Source organism: Acipenser ruthenus, chromosome 49 (assembly GCF_902713425.1).
Source record: "Acipenser ruthenus chromosome 49, fAciRut3.2 maternal haplotype, whole genome shotgun sequence".
Classification (NCBI taxonomy): Eukaryota; Metazoa; Chordata; class Actinopteri; order Acipenseriformes; family Acipenseridae; genus Acipenser; species Acipenser ruthenus.
The window spans coordinates 5,721,294-5,747,521 of NC_081237.1; the positions used below are offsets into that span (position 1 = coordinate 5,721,294).

At 44.1% G+C, this 26,228-nt stretch overlaps 2 protein-coding genes across 5 annotated transcripts; both read right to left on the reverse strand.

Annotated features, from left to right (window-relative positions):
- Positions 1-4,048: 4,048 nt before the first annotated feature.
- LOC117401441 (complexin-4) lies at positions 4,049-9,737 on the reverse strand. The gene is made up of 3 exons (XM_059015170.1): positions 9,321-9,737; positions 6,667-6,754; positions 4,049-6,166 (listed from the first exon to the last, which is right to left on the reverse strand). The coding sequence occupies exons 1-3, from the start codon at positions 9,491-9,493 to the stop codon at positions 5,948-5,950; spliced, it is 480 nt and encodes a 159-aa protein (XP_058871153.1). The 5' UTR covers positions 9,494-9,737; the 3' UTR covers positions 4,049-5,947.
- Positions 6,134-26,127, reverse strand: LOC117401440 (megakaryocyte-associated tyrosine-protein kinase-like). Of its 4 annotated transcripts, XR_009319952.1 has the most exons (15): positions 25,905-26,122; positions 24,926-24,992; positions 22,773-22,886; positions 22,150-22,265; positions 21,392-21,611; positions 19,982-20,075; positions 19,817-19,882; positions 19,239-19,338; positions 18,161-18,245; positions 18,001-18,074; positions 17,223-17,418; positions 15,754-15,843; positions 14,712-15,292; positions 6,667-6,754; positions 6,134-6,166 (listed from the first exon to the last, which is right to left on the reverse strand). XR_009319952.1 is itself a non-coding variant. In XM_034911617.2 (13 exons), the coding sequence occupies exons 2-13, from the start codon at positions 24,932-24,934 to the stop codon at positions 15,101-15,103; spliced, it is 1,356 nt and encodes a 451-aa protein (XP_034767508.2). In that variant the 5' UTR covers positions 24,935-24,992; positions 25,905-26,122; the 3' UTR covers positions 13,929-15,100. The 4 variants fall into 4 exon arrangements, 2 of the variants coding, with proteins under 2 accessions (XP_034767508.2, XP_058871149.1); XM_034911617.2 differs by lacking the exons at positions 6,134-6,166; positions 6,667-6,754 and having other exon boundaries at positions 13,929-15,292; XR_009319953.1 differs by lacking the exons at positions 6,134-6,166; positions 6,667-6,754; positions 14,712-15,292 and adding an exon at positions 16,579-17,097 and having other exon boundaries at positions 25,905-26,127.
- Positions 26,128-26,228: the final 101 nt, after the last annotated feature.

The following is a 26,228-nucleotide window of genomic DNA, read 5'->3' on the forward strand; positions in this document are numbered from 1 at the left end:
GATAATTATACTATGCATTTACCATAGTTTACCATGGTTTCCCACGTATTTAGTTTGCTTAACCATATCCTAGTAGGCTTTACAGTGAGTGCTTCACTATTCTTTCCCATGCTTTCGCTAGAATTTTTCGCTATGATCGTGTATGAGGCTAAACGCTTTCTGGAGCGTGTCAAGCGCATTTTGAAGACAGTAGGGCTCCTGCAGCTTTAAGAGAAGCCGGGGCAGTGCGCTGAGGTCTTGGCCGCGCTAAGAGAGCTAACTGTCACAGAGATCAACGTTACCCTTTAAAGAGGCTAAAGACATGTTGGAGATTTCCTCTGACCTCAATGGAATCTAAAGATAAGTTTAAGAAGCTCTGCCGGTTTCTAGCAGAGGAGAAAACGCAGAGGTTAATAATATTCCATTGAAACGGTGGTCTTGCGCTGGCTCTGACTGCCCCAGCTGGAAGTGATGGTACAGTAAGGGCTAGGTGCAGGCGGGGTAACGCACCTCTTTGGGCGGCGCAGTGGAGATGGGTTTAGTGACTATTACAGTGAGATCTCCAGCTTGTCCAGCTCACAGTAAATGGACAAATCACCAGATCACACAGCGCTGGGTTTATTTACTACAAGCTTCTTGTTCTTTTTAGCAAATAGCAAATATCAATGCAAAGCATACACTGGAGCAAACGCTGAAAAGCTCGCCCAGTTCACCTGCATTGTAGCTAGAATGTGTTTATTTTTCCCACAGCACATTTAAAGCCGCACCGTCCCACAATCAAATTTGAAGTCACATTATGATTCCTGGGTGCATGTTTTGCTGCATTCCTCCTGTGCACTGCATCAGAAAGCAGGCGTAGTTAGCTTACCAGTTTGTTTACATTAGGTGGTGTGAGCTGCTGGCACACAGACCTCCTCCTCCTCGAAGCTCTCTGGCCACTCTGTCACCCTGCAACACCCAGAAATCCTCCTGACACGCCCAGCTGTGGGGTATGAATGTCATATAGAAGCTCAAATTAGTTATCTACCCTACTGACATACAAACACTGGTCTGGATTCACGGACTGGATTCCACGTCTCCCTTTGTACCTTGCACACATTTAATACAACAACCGAGAAAAATAAACCAGGGGTGGCTAAAGTGGTCCCTTCCACTCCGGGTCTTTGTTCCAACCCTGTTCTAAATTGTTTAATTGAATCAATTAAACATCCATCCAGACCCTGAAGTAGTTCATGATCTCATTGTACCTGTTAAACCTGGAGTGGAATGAGCCTCCAGGACTGGGATTGGACACCCCTGCTCTAACCAGAAAAAAACAAAATTTAATTAAAGAGTGGAGATCACTCTGCCATGAGGGAGAGGGAGAGGGAGAGGGAGAGGGAGAACTGTGTATGTAAACATTCAGCAAATCATAACCCTAAACTCCTTAACTCAATCAGCCACTTCATAAATGAATATCATTGCCTTTTGAGAGAGCGCAGGGCTGACAGGGAATTGATTTTCCCTTCAGCAGGCGAGCAAGCGGGTCTAACCAGGCTTCTAATCATTTTATCACGTTAATGTATTAAGGCTGTACTTCTTTGCTTGTTTCCTCATTATCCTAATTGAGTGCAAATTGGTTAAGAAGGTGCAGCGCAGCCAGCAAGCTGCTTAGTTTTATCAGATGACAACTTAAGCTCCCCCCTGATCCTATTAGGGACAAAGCAGCTAACGCTGTAAAGGGCGCTGTGTCAGCATACCGGGGAGGGGCCCCACGTGACACCCGCTGATGATGATTTCACACTTTGAAAGTGTGTTTAAAGACCAGGGGGCAGGCAGGGCTGCGGAGGGGTTACACGCACATCCTAACACAGGACGATGCTTCTTTTTTTTTTCTCTTTCTCCGACTCATTAGGGCCTCCAAGGACTCAATCCGTTCGCAATCCCCTCAGTGGAGCCACTGCTTTTCTTCAGGGCCACCTCGATTCAACCGCCCCACCCCTCCCCTCGACAAGCATGCAACCCTACCTCCCAGTCCTCGGCTCTAACCGCTAAGCCAGGCGTGTCCAATCAGTCCTGGAGGGTCATTCTGGTCCCGGTTTAACAGGGTCTAATTGTATAATTAACTACTGCAGGAGGTTTAATTGGTTCACATTAGAACAGAGTTGGAACAAAGACCCGGAATAGAAGGGCCAGCTTTGACCACCCTGCTAAAGAAGCGACATTGCGTTCGCCCTTATAAGAGATCCTATGCTTTCTATCATTTATTTAGCCCTTTCTATGTTTCCATCCCTAAGCTCTCTCATTTCCAAGGCATTTTTCCTACACTGCAGCACCCTGTGCTTTACCATGAGCTCACAAGACTGTCACACTGTATAAAGCATTGCTAAGTGTTACCTCGGTCTTTTGCCCTATGTTTCACAATTCTGGTATCATGCTTAACTGAACACATTCGAGTCCAGTGGTACCATTCAGCTGAGAGCAGTATTGAGATTAAAAGCCTGGAGAACTGGCATCCTTTCGTTCATCCTCCTGGTCCCCTAATTAGAAGCAGGTTAACGATGTTTGGGGGATTAAGCGGGATTGCTGGTAATGATGCTCAGATTCCCTGATTCGATTCAGCTGCTCTTATTCTTTGCTGTCATTGGAAAACACAGGAGACATGGTTCAATGAAGGACTCCCCACCCCCCTCTCCACCAACCTTATTTCATTTCAGCGTCAGGATATATATATATATTAATATTAATATTGTTCAGCAGGGTTAATTCTATAGGGTAATGCAAAACTTTTGGCCATAGCTATATGGACTGGGCTCTCCCTATTAAAGACCCCTTGCTAACTCCAGATGGGTTTTTATACAGTAACAGCCAATAAGTCACTGTCCTCGTTAGAGATATAATCAGTGTTTTCATCTCTGTGGCGAAAGTGTAAAAAGAATCCCTTAGGAATCTGTTTGGAATCCTGAGGGAATGCTTTAGGAATCCGTTTGGAATCCTGAGGGAATGCTTTAGGAATCCGTTTGGAATCCCGATGGAATGCTTTTGGAATCCGTTTGGAATCTCGAGGGAATGCTTTTGGAATCCACAGAACTGAGCCCTGGCTGTGCCCAGGTGCTGCTGTATGTATGAATGCTGTGACTGTGCTGGTTTTCTCTTCCCTGGTTTGGTTGATTCAGGCTGCCAGTGAACTTGAGTAATCTTGTTGTCCCGCAAATTGAATTAGGTATATCTCCAGGAGAAAATTAAATGCATTTAAACAATGTGCTTGTGGGCAACACTTCTCACAAATGTGTGGTAATCTTTCATTAGGCTGGTATGTTTGACTCGCCTGGAGAATAGGCTGTATTGCAATTTAACCATGTTTCTTCCCCCATGCTTATACTATGCATTTACCATAGTTTACCCTGGTTTGCCATGCTTTTTACTATGCATTACCATACCTCACTGTATTACATTTTACTACACTTTTACTATGGGAAACTGTTATAAGAGCAGAAGGAGAATATGACTGTTGCAAACCCCTGAGTGTTTTTCTAGTGACATACTGGTTTGGGACCTGGTTTGAGGTCACATAAATGGCAGGTTTCATTGTTTTTGCAATGCTGCAGCATGCTTGCCTAGCCAGCTAGCCCAACTTTATGAGTGGTGGGGTTTCTTTTGCATAGACACCATCCAAAAAATCTGATTATTTTCATGTGTCACTGGCAAATATCTACAGTGGGAAAAATAAAAAAAAGGTTGTTAGAGAGAGGGAGAGAGGGAGAGAGAGGTAGAGAAAGAGAAGGAGCGAGAGAGAGAGAGAGGGGGAATGCATTTTTCTTTTTCGTTGCTTGTCTGTGTTGGAGAGTAATTGGAAAAGTCTATTTTCCTTATTTAATCCGATACTCTTAACTTCATTAAGCCATCTGAATCTCCAGGAAACATTGACGTATTTTGCCTCTTAATCTGACGATTAGTCACCACACTTGTCAATCAAACCCCCCCTCCCCCCAAAAAAAACCTTCGCTTGACTGTCCCGTGAAACTGTTCAAGCGTTAAACCCTTTTAAACCCTGTTTCGTGCAGCTCATTGTACAAATAAGAAAATTAGCATCATTTTATTTGTGAGAAAACACATGTCCCTGTTCAGAGTAGGCTGACAGTGACTCTGCTTTGTTGTGATATTATAACCTGTGAAAAACATACAAGTTTTTAAACAAACTTCATGCTCTTCTATGAAATCTCACTAGAATTGAGGCAAACAGTACTGACAAAAAAAACAACTACTAAAATCACAATCAAGGTAAATTACTACTGATAATAATAATATCAGCAATGTAGTGAACCAGTTTTCACCTGTCCAATGTTGCAAGTTGTCCTATGCTTTAGTGCGCTTTGACAAGCTCTAGGTATAGCAGATGACACCAGAGCACACACAGGGTTAATTTCACAGAAAGATAGAGCATTGCAATTTCTCTCCTGGAACAGTTGCATCAATCCGAATTACAAAATACATATTTTATTATCCTCAGCCTTGTCTGATCGCTTCCTTCTGTCAGTTCCCTCTGGTGCTGGATTACATGGAAGGAATCACAAGATACAAAGAAGCAATTCATAAGAATAATAATTCTAAGATGTTCCGATTTTAATCTCCTTCGGGGCTTCCCTTGCCTTTTTCTTTTTCAATTTTTTTTTTTTTTTTTTTTAGAATTGTGATTATTCTGGGGCACATAAAACTGTCCATTTAGTTTTTTTTTATTAAGTAGGTGATTTGATCAACCTATTCCCTGCCGGTACAACCTACAGAAGGATATTTTAGAGCATTTTACAGCACCAAGGAGTGCCACTGCATGACATCAACCACCTATTTTTAATCCCAAAATAACTGCAGATGGGTGATTCATGCAATCCATTCCCCAGTGCTGTAAAGTGCTCTAAAAAATCCAGCCTTGGTTTACAATGCTAAAATGCTTCAATAATTAAAGGGTATAGTTTGACGTGACTTCTGAAGCCGGAAAAAAAAAAACTATTCTGTGACTTTCTAGCAAATAAGAAAAATTGCCTTGTTTTAATAAAAAGGTCACTATAGAATCACCAGAGTTCCCCCTAGCGGTAGATTTGATGTACTGCGGGAATCAGGGCAATTACGTAGGTGAGTGGGTGTCAACTATGCCCAGTCACTTTTTAATCACCCTGTATATACTGTAAGAGCAATCACTGAACTACAAACTGTCTAAAAGCTCCAGGGTCTGTCTCTGTGAGCGCTGTCTAATGTTCAATGCAAATCTTAAATACATATTTATAAACAAAAACATGGTCTGTTGTAGTTGAAGCATTGACCAATCATGTTCTTAACTGAACACCAGACTAATGATTAACAATCTAGCATTGTCTCTTTATTACAACGTACAGTCTGTGTCTGTGCCACCTAATTCACATTTCCACCCCTGCTTATAAGATGCATGCAAGACAATGGGTTAAGCTTCTAAAACTACATGAAATTCTCCACTGGACACTGTATATGTTTTTGAAATGATATGTCGTCTCAACAGGTATTTCCGGGCTAAATCAATCAAATAAAATACAAAACCTGCGACCGGTTTATATATTTCATGATATGGTTTCACAGGGATGTTCTTGTAAACAGTAAAATAGGAAAGTATTGCCTGATTGGCTGGGTCAGTGTCCAATCACGGTCCTGGAGGCTCATTCCACTCCAGGTTTAACAGGTAAAATGAGATCATGAACTACTGCAGGGTCTGGATGGATGGAGTTTTAATTGGCTCAATTCAACAATTTAGAACAGGGTTGGAACAAAGACCAGGACTGGAAGAACCAACCCCTTGGCTACCCCTGAGCTAGGGACATGACTTACATAGTGTACTGTTGAACCTGTCACCTTGGGGAGGGAATAACACAGATTGGTGCTGTGCAGTGATTGTTCAGCGGCTGAATGCACAGTCCAGATGGGGAGAGCAGCCAGTGAGTCTGTCTGTCTGTCTCTCTGCTGGTCACATGACAGCGCACTTCTCCTCGGCCGCCTCTTTCATCTCGGTCAGTGTGGTCTGTGCTTTGGTCTTGATGACTTCGAAGTCCATGTTCTGGATCTTTCCCAGCAGGCTGTCGTTGACCTCCTCCTCTTCCTCATCCTGCTCCACCATCTTGGCGAGGTCTTCGGGCAGATCCACGTCTCCACCCACTATCTGAATCTGAGCGTCATCCTTCTCACTCTGAGGGAGAGAGAGAGGGGGCGGACAGGTCAGGAGAGCACACAGACTCTCTCATTCTCACAAACACATTTCCTTGGGTTTGGGATATAAATTACCTGGGATTAAGTCCAGCCAGTCAGAGAGTGGAGGACACTGGGACTGATGGATCTCCTACTGCTGCTCTCTAACCTGTTCCTAACTTGTTACATACCCTCTCACTACACCGCTGTGTGAGCTAAAGGCCCTTTATTCCAGCTTGCAGCCTGTTTGACAGCCCTTCACTCTATTTCCTCAGAACACGGCTGACCGTTTCTGTAATCCAACATGTATTTTCCTGAGACACGGCACAGTGGTTTCACATCCCCTTCAGCTATCTCACATTCATTTAGATATGGTTGCTAGGCACTGCAAACACAGCATCGTCATTATTAGCATTCGTCTCTAATGGCTTTGGGGGTCCAGTGGTTAAAGAAAGGGGCTTGTTAGCAGGAGCTTCAAATCCCGGCTGGGCAAGTGCGTACCTGTGGCAGTCGGTGTTTGTCCCTCATGAGAATTCTCAGACTGGCTCTCTCAGCCTTCTTCTGGGCAAACTGCTTGTCTCTCTCGATCCTGTGGAGCAGGCAGGGCGGGAGTCAGAGTACATCACTGAAACTTTAAAATCATCAGACTGTTATCTGTCTTTATACTCCCCCCCCCCCCCCACGTGGAGAAAAAGGAGGTCAAAGCTCTTCCAAACGGGCACTTAACACATTCAGACTGCTGTATTACACCTTGCTATGCTTGTACTATGGGAAGTTTTTATAAAGGATGTCATTGGATTGCATGAATACTTTCATGCACGCGGGTTTTCAGAGTGATTCTGCGCGATCCTGCACGTAGTTATGCAGTGTTTAGTGCCCTTTGTGAAGGTGTTGCATTGCTCCACTGGTTTTGCAGTGCATACTGGTGCTTCTGGCTTATTACCCTTTAATCCCTGTCTCTGTGGCCTGGTGTCCCCCGGACGTGACACAGATCTGATTGCAGTGCTTACCTCTTTAAACCCAAAACACTGCGACAGGCTACAGCTGTGCCAGTGACTCCCAGAGTAAGAACAGACCACTACATAGCTGAGAGAGAGCTAGGTTAGAAAAGTACCATACATACATACATACACATATACAGTGCTCCCTTGTTAGTGTGCATTCATATTGCCCCAAATGACTTCAATAAATTAATTCAGTATGTTGTACCTTGTTATGTTCTAGTAAAAGGGAATTCTTAGAAATTCCGCTGGGGAACTGTTTTAATCTCGTCCCGTGCTTTGCTTGAACCAAGGAAGAGTCACACAAGCACGTGACTCATAGTTATAACATGGAAAGGCTGCAAGCCACAGTCTCCTGTTAGTCATTGAATCACTGCTGAATTACAGTAAGCTGACTTTATCATTGCGTTGTGTGATAGATGATGCTTGTGTGTTCCTGCTGTGTTGACTGGGATGGCTTTGTAAGTGAGATGGTCTCATCCATCTCTATGGCACACATCCCAGGCAACAAATGAGACATCACTCAGTGGCCTAGTGCAGGAGAGGTCACGTTTTTCTGATAAATCCCTTCATACCCTGCGATCGCAGCTCTCAATCTCCTCAATCTCTTAATTGCGTCTTTCACACTAAACCCTTCTTCACAGTGACATTCACCCCACATGACTTCTGATCTTGACATCAACCCTGCCAGGAAATTAACTTCAAGGGTGCAGAGCTTCAACATGCTGTACTAAATACAAACAAGTTTTCAAGACCAGTAAGAACATAAGAACATAAGAAAGTTTACAAACGAGAGGAGGCCATTCAGCCAATCTTGCTTGTTTGGTTGTTAGTAGCTTATTGATCCCACAATCTCATCAAGCAGCTTCTTGAAGGATCCCAGGGTGTCAGCTTCAACAACATTACTGGGGAGTTGGTTCCAGACCCTCACAATTCTCTGTGTAAAAAAGTGCCTCCTATTTTCTGATCTGAATGCCCCTTTATCTAATCTCCATTTGTGAGTAGTACCCCTGATCCGTGCCTCAATTATTGTGTCTGTCGATGCATCAAATATAGCATTGCAACCCTGGTTATCTGGGTGCAATAGTGAAGATGACAACTCGAATAAGGAAGCCTGTCTACCATGTTTAATTTCCAGCACCCCTGCATTACCATTGCATCAGCTGTGTGAAGTCACTGCATTACCAGAGGCAGCTTCACTTCCAGAGTGCAGTCCAGACAGCTGCTCTCACCAGTCTCTCCCAGTGCCTGAAACTAGCATCTGTAGCAGAAATCAAGCTCCGACCTGGAGAATCAAGATGCCCCATTAACTACCATAGCTGCTATCACCAATTCATGAATGCATGCCTTCGGATGAGACGTAAAACCAAGGTCCTGTTGTTAGAGACTCTGCAGCAGCAGCAGTTGTTGATGCATAGTTCAACCCCTAGTATCTGTAAGTCACTTTGGATAAAAACACCTGCTAAATAACTAAATAATAATAATAATAATAATAATAATAATAATAATAATAATAATAATTGAAAACATATTGAACAAGATCCATTTCTGAGTGTGAGTTTTTGTTTGTGCATATATTAACAGACCTGTTGTGTAACACTTAGAGACACATTTCCAAAGTGTTAATGAAAGAATAGTTAATCACTATGCATTTACTGGCCCCCTGTTGGATAAATACAGCCCCCTCCCACTCTAATGACATCTATAGGTGAGCGGACGACATTTACTAAGCCCCAGAGCTACGAAACTATTAAGAAAGAACGAAGGTGACAGGCAGAACATTATTAATGATTTGGAAACATAAAAAATAATCAAATGTCTAACTCTAACTCTTTGTAAATCAGGCCCTATATTATGAATTATTTTTTGTAGGATCTTTTCAAAATAGACTATAGTTTATACATTGTGGATCAGATTTACAAAATGCTTCTTGTTAGTTGTTTAAAGTTGCTTATATATACAAACCCAGTGCAGTTATTTTGACAGTATTTTTGCATTTGGAAGAGGACACAGTTTGGTAACAATTTACATGTTTACAGAACTGTATATATTTCTAAAATGTTCTCCTACAAAAGTCACCCTCAATTCCTGGCAAACTTATTCCAAGCTATTATTCCTATAAAGTGCCACTTGCAAACTGGCCCGCAGACTCACTTTTCCTCCACCAGCTGCCTCTGGTACTCCTCAAACTCCTCACGGGTCATTCCTTTAGACTGCGGGGTCTCCTTCCCATCGCCTTCCTCCTTCTTCTTCTCCTCCTCCTCCGCCGCTCCTCCGGCCATGTTCTTCATCGGATTTCCGATCATCGCCTTCAGCAGGAACGACATGGCGGAGTGAGCTTGGGGACCGGGGGGTGGGGGAGCTGGAGGGGTCTTTAACAGCAGAAAGCAAAAGAAACTACAAATCAAACGTGGCGTGTGCGACTGTGTTTTTAGAGACAGGCACGCTCGTTTGTGTTTACGCCTTGGCTGTGGTGTGTTTCAAGGTTACTGGAGCTGGGTGTCGGTGAGGCTTGAGAAAAAAAAAGAGGCTAAAGAGCTTAACTCAAGCAGCCCTTCTCAGCTGGCTGCCTTCACCTTGGTCCAGAGAGCTAATAGGCCCTCGCTTATCCCTTACTATCCGGGAGGCAACTCAGGGGAGTGGCATGTTCCCTGAGAAACTGTAGCATCGAAAATGGCAATAGTATAAAGTACCAGCACTTGAAGGCAATATCTGTAAAGTTAGAGCGAGAGTGACTTCATGCAAAAGCATTCTGGTGTTATGACACAATGGAGGTGGGTGAGCCGCTTGCCTGTTTGTGTGGCTGGGCTCGGCACTGAAGGAGCATACTGAGGTCTAGTAAGAATATTTCAGAGCTCAGTATTTGGAGGTTTTTCTTCGGTCGTCATCGTTGTCTGCAGGTCAGGGGGAAGTTAAAAATAGCCGGCCTAACAGGTGTGAAAAGAGCAGCTTGCGTTCTAATTGTATAAGTCTGGATTGTTTCTCGCTTCTCAGCTTGCTGTTGGATAAATGCTCCCTGCATTAGACGCTCTGCCTGGCTGCCAGTGGCCGGTAGCCTAGGCTCAGTTGGCACAGACCCAAAGCCGCCTTTGTATTAATGATGAGTCCATGCTGAGTACCTTACTGGCGCACAACAAGGTCATAGTCTTAGGGAATAAGAGCACCAGTCCTCAGATATCATTACTGCTGCCCAGTGTACCCCACTCACAACGATTGCTTACTGTGTAAACATCTTGGTATCCCTGAATCCATCCACTCTTCAAATAAACCTCTAGGAATGACAAGGGGGTGAAGCACTGATTGCCCATTTGACAGTCAGCTTCCTGTATTACAGCAATGATTAAATGACGAACAGGAGACACAGCGGTTGGTGTGGCTTGCAGTCTTTCCCATGGAGCAATGCTGTTCCTGTGAGTCATTGTGTGGCCCCACCCGAAATATATTTCTGCCTTGGTGATTGCCAAGCCTCATCTGGCATTGAGTTTTGTACCAGTCCTGGTAGATACCATTGCAGAAACCTGCCTTTTATACAATGGGTATTACAGCCTGCTTAGTAAGACCACATGTCTGCCTCTTCACCCCATAGCCCACAGTCCTTCACCTGCTCCTCTCGCTGCATTATTAGTCTCAACGGTTAAGGAGATTTCCACACAGTAAGAGCTTCAGGGTTAGTGTAGACATATAGGTCAGAGGAGTGTTAAGAAGAAACTATTTTCCTAGAACTGCGACACCATCACACGCTGTCAGCCTTGTGAAGATCACATATTGATCAATATATATTGTCGCCCTGCTTTATGTTGTGTTAATTAGCTTCCTAAAATCTGTATTTCATTTATGTCCATCTATCCATAACCTAGGTGTCAATCTCTATACCAAATGAGCGACTGCTTGGTTTAGAAGTAATCCACATATTTCATTTTTAGGCAATGGAACTTAATGCACCTGTGTTGTAAAATGCTCTGTGTACCAGCCGTATCTTATCTTTTAAAATATTTCCCACATCTCACAGGGATGGAAATAAGACTCCTATTGCACAGCCGATTTACCCATTCCAGCTTGATTAGCCACAGAGTATAGGGAACAAGCTCAGGTGTGTCTCGTTAAACTCCTAGTCCCAGGAATGGATCACACTGCTGTGCAATGGAAGTCTTAATACCATCCCTGTCTCATGGTATTATGGTCACATTGAGACGCTCACATTAATGGATGCAAAGAAGGAAAAATGACTTTAAAAGGGCAGAAATTGCACAGATGAAGAAAGCTGCAATTGACCCATTCATTTCCACAAATACAGCAGATTGAATGAAGCTGTAACAATTGCCACTGTAAATATTTTTTTGTAGGCAAAACCCTAGACACCGTTTCCATGTGTATAATATCAATGGCTGCTTTCATTTCCCTCCCCCGCTCCATTGCTACTGGTGTAGAGGTGATGCGATGGAGTAATGTGCTGGGATTAGAATGGAAGCTCAATCACGCTGGGGATCTGGAATGGAGACAGCCCAGATTACAGTGTAACACCCCCCCCCCCCCCCCCCCCCCGTGCATTACTAATCTCAGTTCCCAATCAGTGCACAGGCTGGTTTATTCCATCCTCGCTGCAGTAACATCCACAGGGCTAGGTGACTGCTGTTGTAAGCTATATGTAAGCAATTTCAGATATTTGTTCTTAGCTTCTTACTACAGGACAGTAATCCTTTCAAGGGGGAGAGAAAGGAAAAAAAATCTCCGTACTGTAGGATTATTTAATCATTGGAATGGGGTTGCTTTTAGAAGACAAAGGTGATTTTGTTTGTATTGTTATATATCATTTTAGTACAGAGAAAATAATAACCATGCAGAAAAAATGAAATAAAACCAAAAATGAATGCTGTACATAACAAGGTCACTTCGTTCAGTGGATGATAATAACTGGATCAGATAGCTAGACAAAGGCATCATGCTGACGGTGGTGTGGCCTAATGGTTCAAGCCGAGGGACTGGGAGGCAGCGTGGCCTAGCGGTTAGAGACAAGGTAATGTGGTCCTTGTGAGGTCCCTTATAAAAGTACCCCTGTAGTAAAGGCATGGAAAGTGTAGGAAAGCACAATGAAAGTATGGTAAAGTATAGGTAAGCATTGTAAAGAATAGCAAGGTATGGTAGAGTATGTTAAAAAAACATGACAAACCAGGGTAAACTATGCTAAACACATACTATAACAAAGGGAAAAGCATCGTAGAACTGCAGAAATACTGTGGTGAACATTTATAAGGCGTAGTCCAGTGAAGTCATACATGCGCTGCGTCCTTATTTGGTCCAATAACCTTAAACAGACCCACTCTAGTGACTCTGGCCCTGATTAATATTTGCCTTTTACAATCCCTCGCCCCCTTGAGCAATAAGCTGCAACATCTTTTCCTCTTAAGAAAGCAAATGCTATTTCTCTCAAATCCTTTAATATATATATATTTCGGCTAATCCAATAGGGGCTCCGGAAAATGCAGGAGCAATCCATCTCTGCATCTCTCAGGCTTGTCTTCTCCTGTCTGAATGAGCGTTTCAACCTGCTGCAGTCCCGCGGGGCAACAGGATCGAACGAGCTTCAAGAGCTTAAAGTGTGTGACCCGCAGATTCCTGTGGCAAGCCCCTGCACGATTCTGCAGCTCTCTGTATTTAAAAAACAAAGTCACATTGCTTCCTGCTCCACGTCACTTCAGTGGCAGCTGATTGGAAAACTCATACAGCCTCAGGGATGGAAATAAGACTCCTGTTGCATAGCAATTTCACCCATTCCAGGTTTTACTACCAGCTTGATCAGTTACAGTGTACAGGTAACAAGCTCAGGTGTGTCTTATTAAACTCATAGTAAAACCTGGAATGGGTCAACCAGCTATGCAATGGGAGTCTTATTTGCATCCCTGCAGCCTCCTCTCGCAGGGATTCTTAATATAGTGGTGGACCTTGATACCATTAATCCTGTCCCCCTAAACCACACTGCCTTCCAGTCTTCTTCCTCCCAGTCCCTCAGTGATGCCCCCTCCCTCCCTAAAGAAACATCCTCTATCCTGCTGTTTACCGTTTCATTAATCTACAGCAAATACTTTTCCATCTGCCATATCCATGAATTGCTCAAATAAGTTGCAATAAAATAATAATAATAATGTCCACAAACGCCCAAGCCATATGTCATCTCCTCCTTAATCCCTTTCTTACATCAGCAATAACATTCAAGATTTTGCACATGAAGCCTCTAGTCCCTGGCCATATTGCAGGGCAATGATTTGACTGGAAGATATGAGTGATCTCGGCTCTAATCCACGATCAGCTGTGTCTTAGACGGTTCCCAGGAGGGCGTTCGGACGGGAATTGATTTTTCAAACTTGTCTCGTGCTGGATACAGCCTTCTCAGAAACCCTTCAAGCACTGAGTCTCTTCCCCTTCTGTGAAAAATTCAATCAACACTTCCCGGCAATCCTTTATCAATACAATACAACACACGTGGATTTTGATATAGCGCCCTTCACACCATGGCATCCCAGAGTGCTGTCCAAAATCGAAAGCAAAACGAGATCGCTTACATGTGCAATACACTCCAGCTACAACCAATTCTAGAAAAGCAGGTTTTCAATTTTAGACTGCAAAGAGTCCAACGTTTCAACCAGAATAGAATAGACAAGACTGGAAACAGAACCTTGTGAAATATCAGGGCATATATTTTCAATACTCCAGTATATAGTTTCACGCCGGCTTTGCCTTATATGTATTGTGTATTAGAAACAGCACTTGCATTTAAACAACTGAAGTTTATTTTTGATTTTGTCACTATGTACAGACATTTAACTTTCACATAGTTGATAAATATATATATATAGTCTGTACAATACAGGCCCCCATGCAGTGCATCCCATCCTGAATAACAGAAGCTCACAGTGTTTGAAAAGTTTATACATTCATAAGTGTTCCACTCTCTCCCAGCCCGGTAAGAAGCCTTTGAGTTTTCCGATCTACACACAAAGACACCGACTCCCTGAGCTCCTGCCCTAAACCAAAGAGCACACTGCCTTGCGGGAGGCAGAAAGGCCGTTCTAGTGACCCCTGTGCCTCTGTGATGCATCTAAGCTCAGGTGTGACCAATGAAGACCGTGGTGAAGCCCTGGAGTGCTGACCGATGCTTTCACATCCATTCTCTTACCTCTTTTTAGCTTTATTCCCATCATTACTGCCTCGCCACCGCTGCTGGCAATCTCTTGGTTCTTAACTTGTTTTTTTACATTTTAATTCAGGGTATACTTCACATCTAGATAACACTGCTGGATTCAAGGTGCTACAGCTGCAGTTCACAGGGTCTAACTGCAGTTTGAACTACAGCACAAGAACGAACCAGCAGTAGCTTTTCATCCAGAGCGCTGCATATTCCATAGTTAAAAAAAATAATAATAATAACATTAGGGTTCGGGTTAGGGACCATAGAAGAATTGCATTTAGGGTAATTCGTTTCATTTTTCAACGCTCAAAATTGTTGAAAAAAAAATTACTGTTAGGCGTGCCAGCAACAATCTCACTCACCATCACAATGTTCACTGTATCGGTGTCCGTTATGAAAACACAGCACATAGGATAAGGTGTAAGCGGTGTGGTACAGTGGTCTTGAGAACAAGGAACGGCTCTCAGACAACGTTCCAAGTGTTTAAAAGAATCTAGCACAGTTTGAGACTGGCCTGTCTTTCTGCTCCAGGTGAACAGCGTGGTCCGTCTGTCTGCAGCTCTGCCAGATTTTCAACATAATGAAAAGGGGGACCAGTGGTAATATTGCTAGTGCTAATAAAAGAGGCAATAAAATGGATTTGAAAACTGATCAGCGCTTCTTGAAAGCGTTGTGCAATGGGAGTCTGGTGCTAGGCTGCACGGGAGAAGTCTCTCTCTTGGTGGAGCGGTGTGTGTGTCCTCTGGCTGGCTCAGCTGCCTGGCGTGGGTTCCCAGCTTCGGTGCTCCTTCTCCAGCTTCTCTCTCAGCTTGCGGAAGGACGGCCGCTTCCCGGGATCGTTCTCCCAGCAGCTCCGCATCAGGGCGTACACGGCAGGGGGGCAGTCCTCCGGAGCCTCCATGCGATAGCCCTTCTCTACCTTCTCCTTCACCTCCTTCAGGGTCTGGGGAGTGGGGGAGAGACAGCTAGGGGTTAGGGTTAGTCTTTTACAGGGTTTAAACATACAGGGAGAGACTTTATACTAATGATAACAGTTATATTAGAGATATCATAAAGCTTGAGGTAGCAAAACTATTACAGCTGTCCCTCAGCACCCCCTACTGTAAGATCCTTTACACTGCAACATGATAGGCAGCGCTAAGCACAGTGCTCTTACTCAAACATCTTATTTGGGGGTGGGGGGGGCGGGGGGGGGGGGGTTGTGACCCAATTCAAGGCAAGTAGAGGAGCGCTGTAGGTTCACACCACACCTCGCCCGCAGTCATCACAGGTGATTATTACACAAACCAGGAGTGGATGAAACGGCTGCGGAATGGGAGTCTTATTTCCATCCCTGAGGAACGTTGCTCTAGTTTTATTAACCCTCTCTACTGAGCGAGTTGGTACCCCTGGATCCAGACTCACCATCTTGGGGTACGGCTGCCTGCCGTAGGAGAAGGTCTCCCAGAGCAGGACACCGTAGCTCCAGACGTCCGAGCGAGTCGAGAACTTTTGCTGCGGGAACAAAAGACAGTCGGAGAACTGCAGTGTGGGGTGGATCACTGGCAGGGACTGAGCATGCAATCCGAACATCAGAAACACACTTCCTGCACAACCCACGCATTCCACATTCCAAGCGTAACTTCTATAAATCTATATACCTTACTTCTACCCTATTCACGCTGCTGCAGGGATGGAAATAAGACTCCCATTGCATAGAAGTTTGATCCGTTGTCAGTTTAATAGGACACACCTGAGCTTGTTAGTATATACACAGTGTGGCTAATGAAGCTTGTATTAAAACCCGGAATGGGGCAAACTGCTATGCAATAGGAGTCTTATTTCCATCCCTGCTGCTGTTGCATATAAAGAATGTGCGATTCTCTTCAATCATAGCTATGTTTTGAAAACATTAACGCAATGTGGATCAGGGATTAGGAAATTGCTTTAAGTACAGAGACTGATGGAGGGGAAATGTAATGATCCCAATAGTGACGGACCAGAATACCCCCAGTCCATTAACTCTATATAAAACCACACTGTGATATACTGTAGTGGTCCTTATTAACAACCTCTAAAGACAGTGGAATGACATCAGCGGGTTTATAAACTTTATCATCCAGCAGACAAGCTGTCCGGCAGCTAAAAAAGACCTCGGCATTTATAGGGTTAAGGCTGTAAAGTGATCTCTCTTTGCCTAGAGATTGGGTTACTAATGTCCCCAGCGCTGTCTGCCTCTACTGTAATTACCATGCTGGCCTCTCTGACTGCATTGGGCGCAGCAAGGGGTCCCAAATCCAGCAGCCTGTCTCCTCTACAATTAGCAGGCCAGCCCCTCCCAGTGAAAAGTGGGGCGCAGCGAGCGGCCCACTCCCCAGTCTGTCCCCTTTGTGTCCCGAAGGCTGTAATTAGCCCAGGAATCCCAGATTATCAGGGGCCAGGTACAGGACTAGCCCGGCTAGACAGCCAGGAGAGTAACAAGAGATGATAATGGAGCAGAACTGGAGGAAATGACAGGGCGCGACACATCAAACAGAAAACACACAACTCCGAACAATCCCCCGAGCCTAGATTCAGTCTCCAAAAAAATAATAATAATACAACTAAAAAGAGGATGCAGAGCAAATCAGGCCTCAGCATTCTAGTGCTGTCTGTTATAAAACCTTCTTTTAATCCAGCGGGCCCAATTATTTTCGCTCCCGATCTACTGGTGATTACAGAAAGCCAGTTAAGATCATCTGGGGCATCCTTTAGTCTTTATGCCCCTTCCTGTGGAATTCAAGCCAAAATGATATCAGGAAGTCAGTAGTGAGGCATTGGTTTAAAGGGTGCAATATTAAATTGTACTGTATTGTATTGCAATGAAAGCCCCCCCACCCCCCTCTCTCTCTCACATCTTTCTTCAGCGCCTCGGGGGCGGTCCATTTGACCGGCAGTTTGGCGTTGTCCGTGGATTTGGGGTCCACCTGGGCCAGGCCAAAGTCGCTGACCTTGGCCACGTTGTCGCTGGACACCAGGATGTTGCGTGCAGCCAGGTCGCGATGGATAAACTTCTTGGACTCCAGATACTCCATCCCCTCACACACATCACTACCGGCGGAACAGAGGAGAGAGAGAGAGAGAGAGAGAGAGAGAGAGAGAGAGAGAGAGAGAGAGAGAGAGAGAGAGAGAGAGAGCAAGACCATGTCACTTTAACAAGCCATTCAGAACTTCAGAACCCTCAGTCCCAACTCTAAAGCAAAACAAGTGTCAAGTGCCTTCGTCAGCATAGACATGTTTATTTCAAGTCTTGGATCTGACTGGGCTCTCTGTTAGTGTGCATGGATCTGACTGGGCTCTCTGTTAGTGTGCATGGATCTGACTGGGCTCTCTGTTAGTGTGCATGGATCTGACTGGGCTCTCTGTTAGTGTGCATGGATCTGACTGGGCTCTCTGTTAGTGTGCATGGATCTGACTGGGCTCTCCGTTAGTGTGCATGGATCTGACTGGGCTCTCTGTTAGTGTGCATGGATCTGACTGGGCTCTCTGTTAGTGTGCATGGATCTGACTGGGCTCTCTGTTAGTGTGCATGGATCTGACTGGGCTCTCTGTTAGTGTGCATGGATCTGACTGGGCTCTCTGTTAGTGTGCATGCTGACACTTTGGCATGACTGAGAGCCGGGTGAGACTTACAGTGCGAAGCGGAGCAGCTGGCGAGCGTTGATGAGCGAGCGCCCCCGAGAGCGCAGGAAGTTCACCAGGTTCCCCTGAAATAACAGACGCATGCTTTAGGAGGCAGCAAATGAATGAGCGACCTGTAACCCTCCATGCACAGGAAGAGCAGGGGACCCACCTTGGCCATGAACTCGGTGACGATGTGCAGCCCGTTGTGCAGGATCACCCCAAGCAAGCGCACCAGGTTACTGTGCTGCAGCTTCCTGAGAGAGACGGAGGTATATTCACAACATGCATTTCTACATTGTGCTGTGCACAGCTACGGCCAAAGGTTTCGCATCACCCTATTGAATGAACTCATTTTGCATCATAAAGCCGAATGAAACCTGCTAAAGTTAACATATTGAATTACACACCCAGCGCTTTGTAGTTTTCCATATACTTAACGAAAAAACTGATTGAAAGACGTGACATTTCAAAATTTAACACGAAATATACTGTGCTACTATTTTGGCTTCTGGTAGACTTTTGCGATATCATTTTGTAGTTTCTTTGATTACGTGATTAAATAAAAGGATCTAAATTATGTTCATAGCTTTTTTTAAATTCAATCCCAAAATTGCAGGTGATGCAAAACTATTGGCCACAGCTACAGACAATTGTGTGGGCTGATAGGACGATCCAGCCAAAACCTTATGTAAGGCAAAGGGTTAAACAAACATTAGGAGGAACAAAGTGGGGAACATGTGACCTTGTGCAAAAGATGTTCTGAGGCTGAAACAATATTGCTGACACGCCATGAAACTGGTACTGTCAAGAGAACAGAGTGCAAACAAAGTTCAGCTTCACACACACAGATTTAGGCAATATATATAAGACAGAGTGCGAGTGAGACAGCTACCTGAAACCTCTCCTGACAACAGACCTCCACCGTACCCGAGAGCTTCTCTCAGAATAAGGTAACTGATCACTCCGATGTCTGTAGATGCATCACTGTGTATAAATGATCATGCTTATGTGCGTGTGCGTGTGCGTGCAACCTTTGAATACTGGAATCAATAACACTCCTTTACACTGAATTAGAGATAACCTGCAGGGAGGAGCCGCCCACCTGCCTGCAGTGCCTGGTCTGATGAAATCCTATTGCATTTATATTGTCATTGCTCTCTATAGAAATCCACAGCAGGAAAACACAACACCGCTTTCAGAGTCCCTACAGTACATAATGGTACGCAGACAGACCCAGGAACACTTACGTCATGACCGCGGTTTCCTCCAGAAAGGCCTGGGCGGTGACATCACACTTGATGTTCTTCACAGCCACCTTCTGGCCCATGTACTCCCCTTCAAAAACAGCTGGGGGCGACAGAGAGCACAGAACCGGTCAACACACCTGCCTGCCCTGCTGCAGCTCTAATCAGACGGAATTCAACAGGAGATGTAAATGATGTCTCTCTGGCCGCTGGGCCATACAAAGGTATTTCCTGAAACTGACATTGTTCCTTCTATTTATTTTATTTTTTTTTATTTTATGGATGACAGTCAATGAGATCGGAGCTATTTAAAGCTGATGTAGGTATAACTTGTAATGCGTCCTTAAAATGTATTTTGATGAGGTTATGGCACCACCTAGTGGTCACAAGAAGAATAGCGTCTGTGTAGGCAACCCCTGCTTGATTTGGAAGGAATTTTATTTGTAAAAGTTTAATTGCATACACACGACTTTGCATCGACTCCCATTTACATGTTGCATAGAAATGTACTATTCTGTACTCTAGGAGGGCATGGAGGGCATGGATTCCCCCCCCCCCCCCTCAACACACACAGCACTGACCTCCAAACTCTCCCTCTCCGATACTCTCTCCCAGGGTCAGTTTCTCAATGTCCAGCAGCCACCCCGCTGCAGAGAGTTAAGGACAAACCATCATCAACAGGATCTTTTGCAAACAGAGAGAGGTTTCTGAAATGTTTCAGTGTGTTACGGGACTGAAAAGCCCACCTTTGGAAAGCTCCTCCGCGGCTGACTTGGTGCCCTCTTTCTGTCTGGGTTTCTGCAGAGTGGTGGCGATCGCTCCCTTCTCCTTCATGTAAGACTGAAACCAACACAGTCCAGTGAACACACAGCCCAGTGTCAAACTGTTCAATCAATTTTGACACTTTCCACTTCAATGGGCTACTTCACACCATCTGCAAGTTCCCAAATAGTTAGCTTCTTACCCGTAAACACCCTGTTCAGCATGATATTAAGGGCTTAAGGGCTTTTTTTCTGCCTGGATCATTACTTGACATGCTTACTAATGCTTCTGAAAAGACTACTCCAGGCAGGCTGATTGTGGGGAAACATATCAACGCTGCGCAGGATTTAATGGGCTTTAGTGTGCGGCGCAACGTGAAAATGCTTCCCCACCTCACACAAGAACAGTAAGCATGGCAAATTACGATCACAGCAGAAACAGAGGCCCATACAGAACGTACTGGAAATCGGAGATGCTATGAAGTCTTTAAGCTCAAGGTGGCGGTATAACCAATACATCAGCACAGAGGACAGTGAATTCACTTTGTTCATTTCGTTGCATGCGCAGATGCAGAATGAGGCTCTGAAAAGGACTATGTGCTCTAAACAGATTGTCAACTAAACTCACTTCATTGCTGGCAATTATGGTTTTAAAGCAGTAGCATTCTAAAAATATCTTTCTGTTTCATCCGAGTGAGAAACGCAGGGTTGCTATTTGCAACTCAGGAAGCAGTTGTATGCGACGTGATTCATGACTGCTGCACCACAGTATGATAACCTCAGGTCAGAGCGTAACAGGGAACTGCTGCCAAGAGTGACCGAGCCTGTGCAAATAAGTTCCTCATTGCAAAATACTGTTAGATCCACGTGGAAGACACAGAGAAAGGATTCTTGATAAGTTTTCGTTCGCATTACAAAGGATATAGATTTACACTGGTACGTGGCCTTGGGTTAAAGCAGACTTTGTTATCTCAAGGGAAGCGAGAAGTTTCCATTCTGCTGTGGTCACTCACACCTGTTATTGCTGCTTCTGAGTAGCTTTTGTAATTTCTAATCATTCTGTTGCCGGTTTCACACTTTCTGCATTGGGGTTTCTCTGAAACATCTGACGCAGAGCAGAGATGGAAATAAGACTCCTGTTGCACAGCAGGTTCACCCATTTCAGGTTTTAATACAAGCTTCAGAAGGCACAGTCCATAGGTAACAAGCTCAGGTGTGTCTGATTAAACCAATAAAACTAGAATTGGATAAAACTGCCAAGCAATGGGAGTCTTATTTCCATCCCTGCAGCGCTTCTTTGAAACACACTTTAAACTACAGCTTTCACATGAAGTCACGCTTTCACTGCTGGAACAGATTTAGGACAGACACTAGAAGCTTGTGCTGTGGTGGTACCTGGATCATGTCAATGAGGTTGTAGAAGTACTGCACGTGGTCAATGGTCAGCTTGCTGTCCTTGTAGATGACCCGGTAGTGGATGACCTCTTTCTGGAAGCTGACACACAGCACATAGTCCCCGGGGTGACGAATCGACTCTCGTACCAGGAACAGACCGTCCTCGGGGGGTGCGAGTTTGAGAACAGCCTCCGGACCAGAGATCTTCCCGTGGAACCACCTGGGTGTGAGGAGAGGGGAAGGGGTGTGAGGAGGGTGAGGAGGGGGGAGGGGTGTGAGGAGAGGGGGGGAAGGGGTGTGAGGAGAGGGGAGGGGTGTGAGGAGAGGGGAAGGAGAGTGAGGAGAGAGGAAGGGGTGTGAAGAAAGGGGAAGGAGTGTGAAGAGAGAGGAAGGAGAGTGAGGAGGAGCTTTTTTTTGAAAGAGGTAAACATTTACCATACTGATAAAATAAAAATATGCATTTAAAATCTAGAGTTCAGTTTAGTGAAATGTATTTCATATTCAATATTTATGTTATTAACCCTTTCGGGCATGGTGACCTCATATGAGGACGCCACCCCCCCCCATATAAAGCAATGGAAATAAAATTCAAATCGTTTACAATGATAAATATATTATGTGTTTAAAACTACTTTTTTCCAGCTATTTTCAGTATCTCCTGCATGAAAGAGTTAAACCCCATATTGAAACTAATGCTGTAGTTTCCCACAAGCCTCTCCAGTGAACGCGTATGATTTATGTGTCAGTGCTGCACTCACGGCATGAGGCTGAGGTTGGGGTCCACTCGGATAGCCTCCCTCTCCCGCAGGCAGCTGGCAGACACTGTGCCCTTCTCCTCCGTCTTGTTGTGCTGGGCCAGGTAAACCCCTTTGCCCTGAGAGAGAACGCAACATTAGGACTGACCACACAACCTGCTGCACCACACCAGACAGGCCACGGGACACACCCAGCCTTAGTCTTTAGTTTCAGAGCTGCGCAAAGCGATTATTCCATTGTTTGGATCTAGGTGAGGGCCGTCTGTGTTGATCGGGATAATTCGCCACGCCAAGTGAACCAATCAAAGCAGCAGCTGCTTGGGTTTGTGTGGATCGCTGTTCTCCACGGAGTCTCTGAAAAGCAGTGATCAGGGTCTATCAAAACAGTCGTTTCGTCACTTGTTTCACTTGGAATGTTCGAATTTGAAAAAAGGCATTCCGTTTTCCTGGTCCATGGTCTTGGAATAAACTTCGGAACTGAAATTTAGCATCTTGAGACCTTTAAAGGAGGGGTAAGCTGGCAGATTCTGCCCCCGGGCTTCGTGTTTAAAAGCCCAGGTGCAGTGGGGCGGTGTCCGGATCGGGGTAAAGACACAGTCTACATAGCAGCAGGGCAGGGTACTTACCAGGCCAGCTTCTACAATGGTCAGGATGTCTCCCTTGTGGTAGCTCAGCTCCCCTGCCTTGGGCTTGGCGTGGTCACACTTGGCAATGCACTGAGTGCCTGGAAACCAGCTTTTCTAAAGGGGTGGGGAGAAAAGAAATCGAGAAAGAAAGAAAGAAAGAAAGAAAGAAAGAAAGGAGAGAGAAAGAGAGAAAGAAAGTGCAACAGTTAATCGATTCAATAGATTATTGATTGCCATGGTATTTTATTTTGCATGCTAAACACTGATTGATTGATAAATCCTACCATGTCCTGTGCCAAGCCTCACACCATCTGTATATATATATATATATATATATATATATATATATATATATATATATATATATATATATATTATAAACTAGCAGTTGCTTTTTTTAATTAATAAAGTTCTCTCAATGCATATATTATATAACATGTATACCATGTGTGTGTTTGCTTCTTGCCTTGGGATAACAAAGCCTCCTCAATGCATTATTTAACAAGTATTACCTGTCAGATATTCGATCAGGAGTTCGGTTGCTGACCGACTGAACTTTTTAAACAGACGGCGGGGGACAGTGGGCACTGTTACACTATCATACAAACCGCAAAAAACATGTTTTTAGCAGATTTGTGATCTTGCAGTGGTTTTTTCTTTTGAGCACTAATCTCTGCAAGGTCAAGCCCATCAAACTCTGTTCACTGAAGAACGCAAGAAGACAAATTCTGAGCGAGAGGAGACCGTTCAGACCATCAGTGTCAGTCTGGTTCCTGGTAGCTCGCTCACCTCAGAACTGTCAAACTGGGTCAAGTTCATTTCACAAACCCACTGCACCTCTTGCCCACCTATTTCCTGTTTAAACGCACTTGAAGAGGAAGTAGTCTGTAAAATATCTAAATGCTGGTATTTGTAGCGTTCTATATTGACTGTTTGCACATCATGAATATTGTGAAAACGCTTCCTCCGAATTTGTAGAGGCAAAACAGAAATGAGGAACGGTTACAGTAATAAACTGCACACACAACGGAAACTCAAACGTAACCCTAATAGACTATTTAAAAAAAACAAAATCTAAAATATTAGTGTGTCGACTACGGGTTTTCATAAATTAAAAACAAAATCAATAGGGAGTGTTAATTGTATATACATAGAGCATGTAGAAATAACGATGTTCCATAATGTCTAAACTAGATATTGTTCGAATCTGTTCTTCCCTTATAAAAAAGATTCCCATGGATTATCATGCTTTTCCCATCACCATACTATGCATTCACCATAGTCTACCCTGGTTTGCCTTGATTGTATTAGTCTGGCACAGGTTGCAATTGCATTACAGAGCAGATACAGATCAGTGATGGTAATAATCATTTTAAAATCAATTCCCAAATCCTATTCCCTTTTTATCAGTCCCAACACATCACTGATCAAAATTGCAACTGGCAGTATTAAAATGAGCTTCTCACAGTGGCAACAAATTACTTCAATCGAAGTCACTGTTCAGCACTTCAATTGGCTTCAAATGAAAGCAGCTGAACAAATCACCACAGTTATCCCTCGAAGGGACTGGAATTTTAAAAAGGAATTGGAATTGGAATTGGAATTGAGAACCAGGAAATGACCCAGAAACTGGTGATCAGACTTGTATATCAAGGAGCTGTCACTGCTTGCTATCTGTAAACAGCACAGTTAGACAGCCTGGAGGGATTGAGAAAGACACGAGGAAGTGAGTCAGGATGACAGGGTTACAAATAGAGTTAAACATAGAACCCCAACCCGCCCCCACGGCAACTACAGAACTCAAAGCGAGGCTACACATAGACGGACCTCTACAAAAATGAAACTTAGCAGATGTGTAGGTAAATGAATATATAACTTTATTAGCATACAGAAATAATTCTGTAGTGTATGGAGCAAGGGCCGATGGACCAGACAACTCTTCTGATATGCAACCTGTAAAACAAGACTGTTCTTTACATGCCCATTGACACCCGACGAAGAGCAGTCTCAAAAGCTTGTGTTTGTATTTCTCAGACAATCTGAGAAACGGGATCAACCCTTGCAATCTGTTTTCTAGCAAAGGAATGGCATAATCAGGCAGCGTTGAAAGGAAAATAAACCAAAGACCTTTGAAAAGGGGGGGGGGCACTTACGATTGACATCTCGTTGATTCTGTTTCTGGTCTAGTTCATGGATCCTGAAGTCTGTATAGAAGATCACCTGGAAGAAGGAGAGGGGAACACTCAACCCAGGTACAGCAGATCTGGAGGAGACTCCATTCGACAGTACTGCCACATCTCAATAAGCTAGACTATTGCACAATTCAATAAACAGTCACTGATCCTGTGTATTTTAGTACGCAAGTGAAGATGGTTATAGACATACTGTAGTTGTTAAACGGTGTGCAGAAGTTTGACAAGCTATGGGAGAATATTAAAACTTCCTAGTTCAGTGCTGGGCATTTGCCACGGGGTACAATCTAATTGAACAGAGAACAGAACGCTCGGGGCTTGGTGACGCACTAGGGCAATGCACCTTGCTGTCAGTATGAGACCTGGGCTCCATTAGAATGGCAATGACAGCAGAATCGTGTGCGGAAATTGCAATTACAAGGCTGTTTTGTTCAATTACAATTACACTAAAAAAAAAAAAAAAAAAAAAAAGTAACGAACAACTGCACACATTGGTTATAGATCTGTTTAATGACACTATTCAGAGGAGCAAAACAGAAATGAGGAACGGTTACAGTAATAAACTGCACACACAACGGAAACTCAAACGTAACACTAATAGACTATTTAAAATATATATATATATCTTTAATAAGCAACCTGTTCTCCATTAATATTAGTGTGTCGACTACGTGTTTTCATAAATTAAAAACAAAATCAATAGGGAGTGTTAATTGACTTCAAATTACTATATATATATATATATATATATATATATATATATATATATATATATATATATATATGGAACATGTAGAAATAACGATGTTCCATAATGTCTAAATTAGATATTGATTTATGCATACAGACGGTGACACTTGTCATTCATCTGTTAACCAGAAATCATACCTAAATTAGACAAGGAACCTCGTCTATATGAACCAGGCTTGCTCTCCCTCACCTGCTGCGTTGTGTGTCCGTTTCTGTGTCTCGGCAAGGCTATGCCATCTCCCGTTGTTGGTCGGCGCCGTTGTAGTCCTGCTGCCGCTGGATACGGAGCTCGGAGCTCACCTGCTGCGGAGACAAGGTCCAGGCACAATACTGCATGATTTCTTCAACCCGGCAGACAAGCAACCAGCACCAACAGCGCTTATTTCCTTATACTGCAGTTCGAACTGCAATACAGAGAGCTGGCCGCCGCAGACAACACGCGGTCCTAGCGCCCACAGATTGCCGGTATTCCGTCTGGTTTCACAGACACAGAATGCCATTATCTAAACAAATT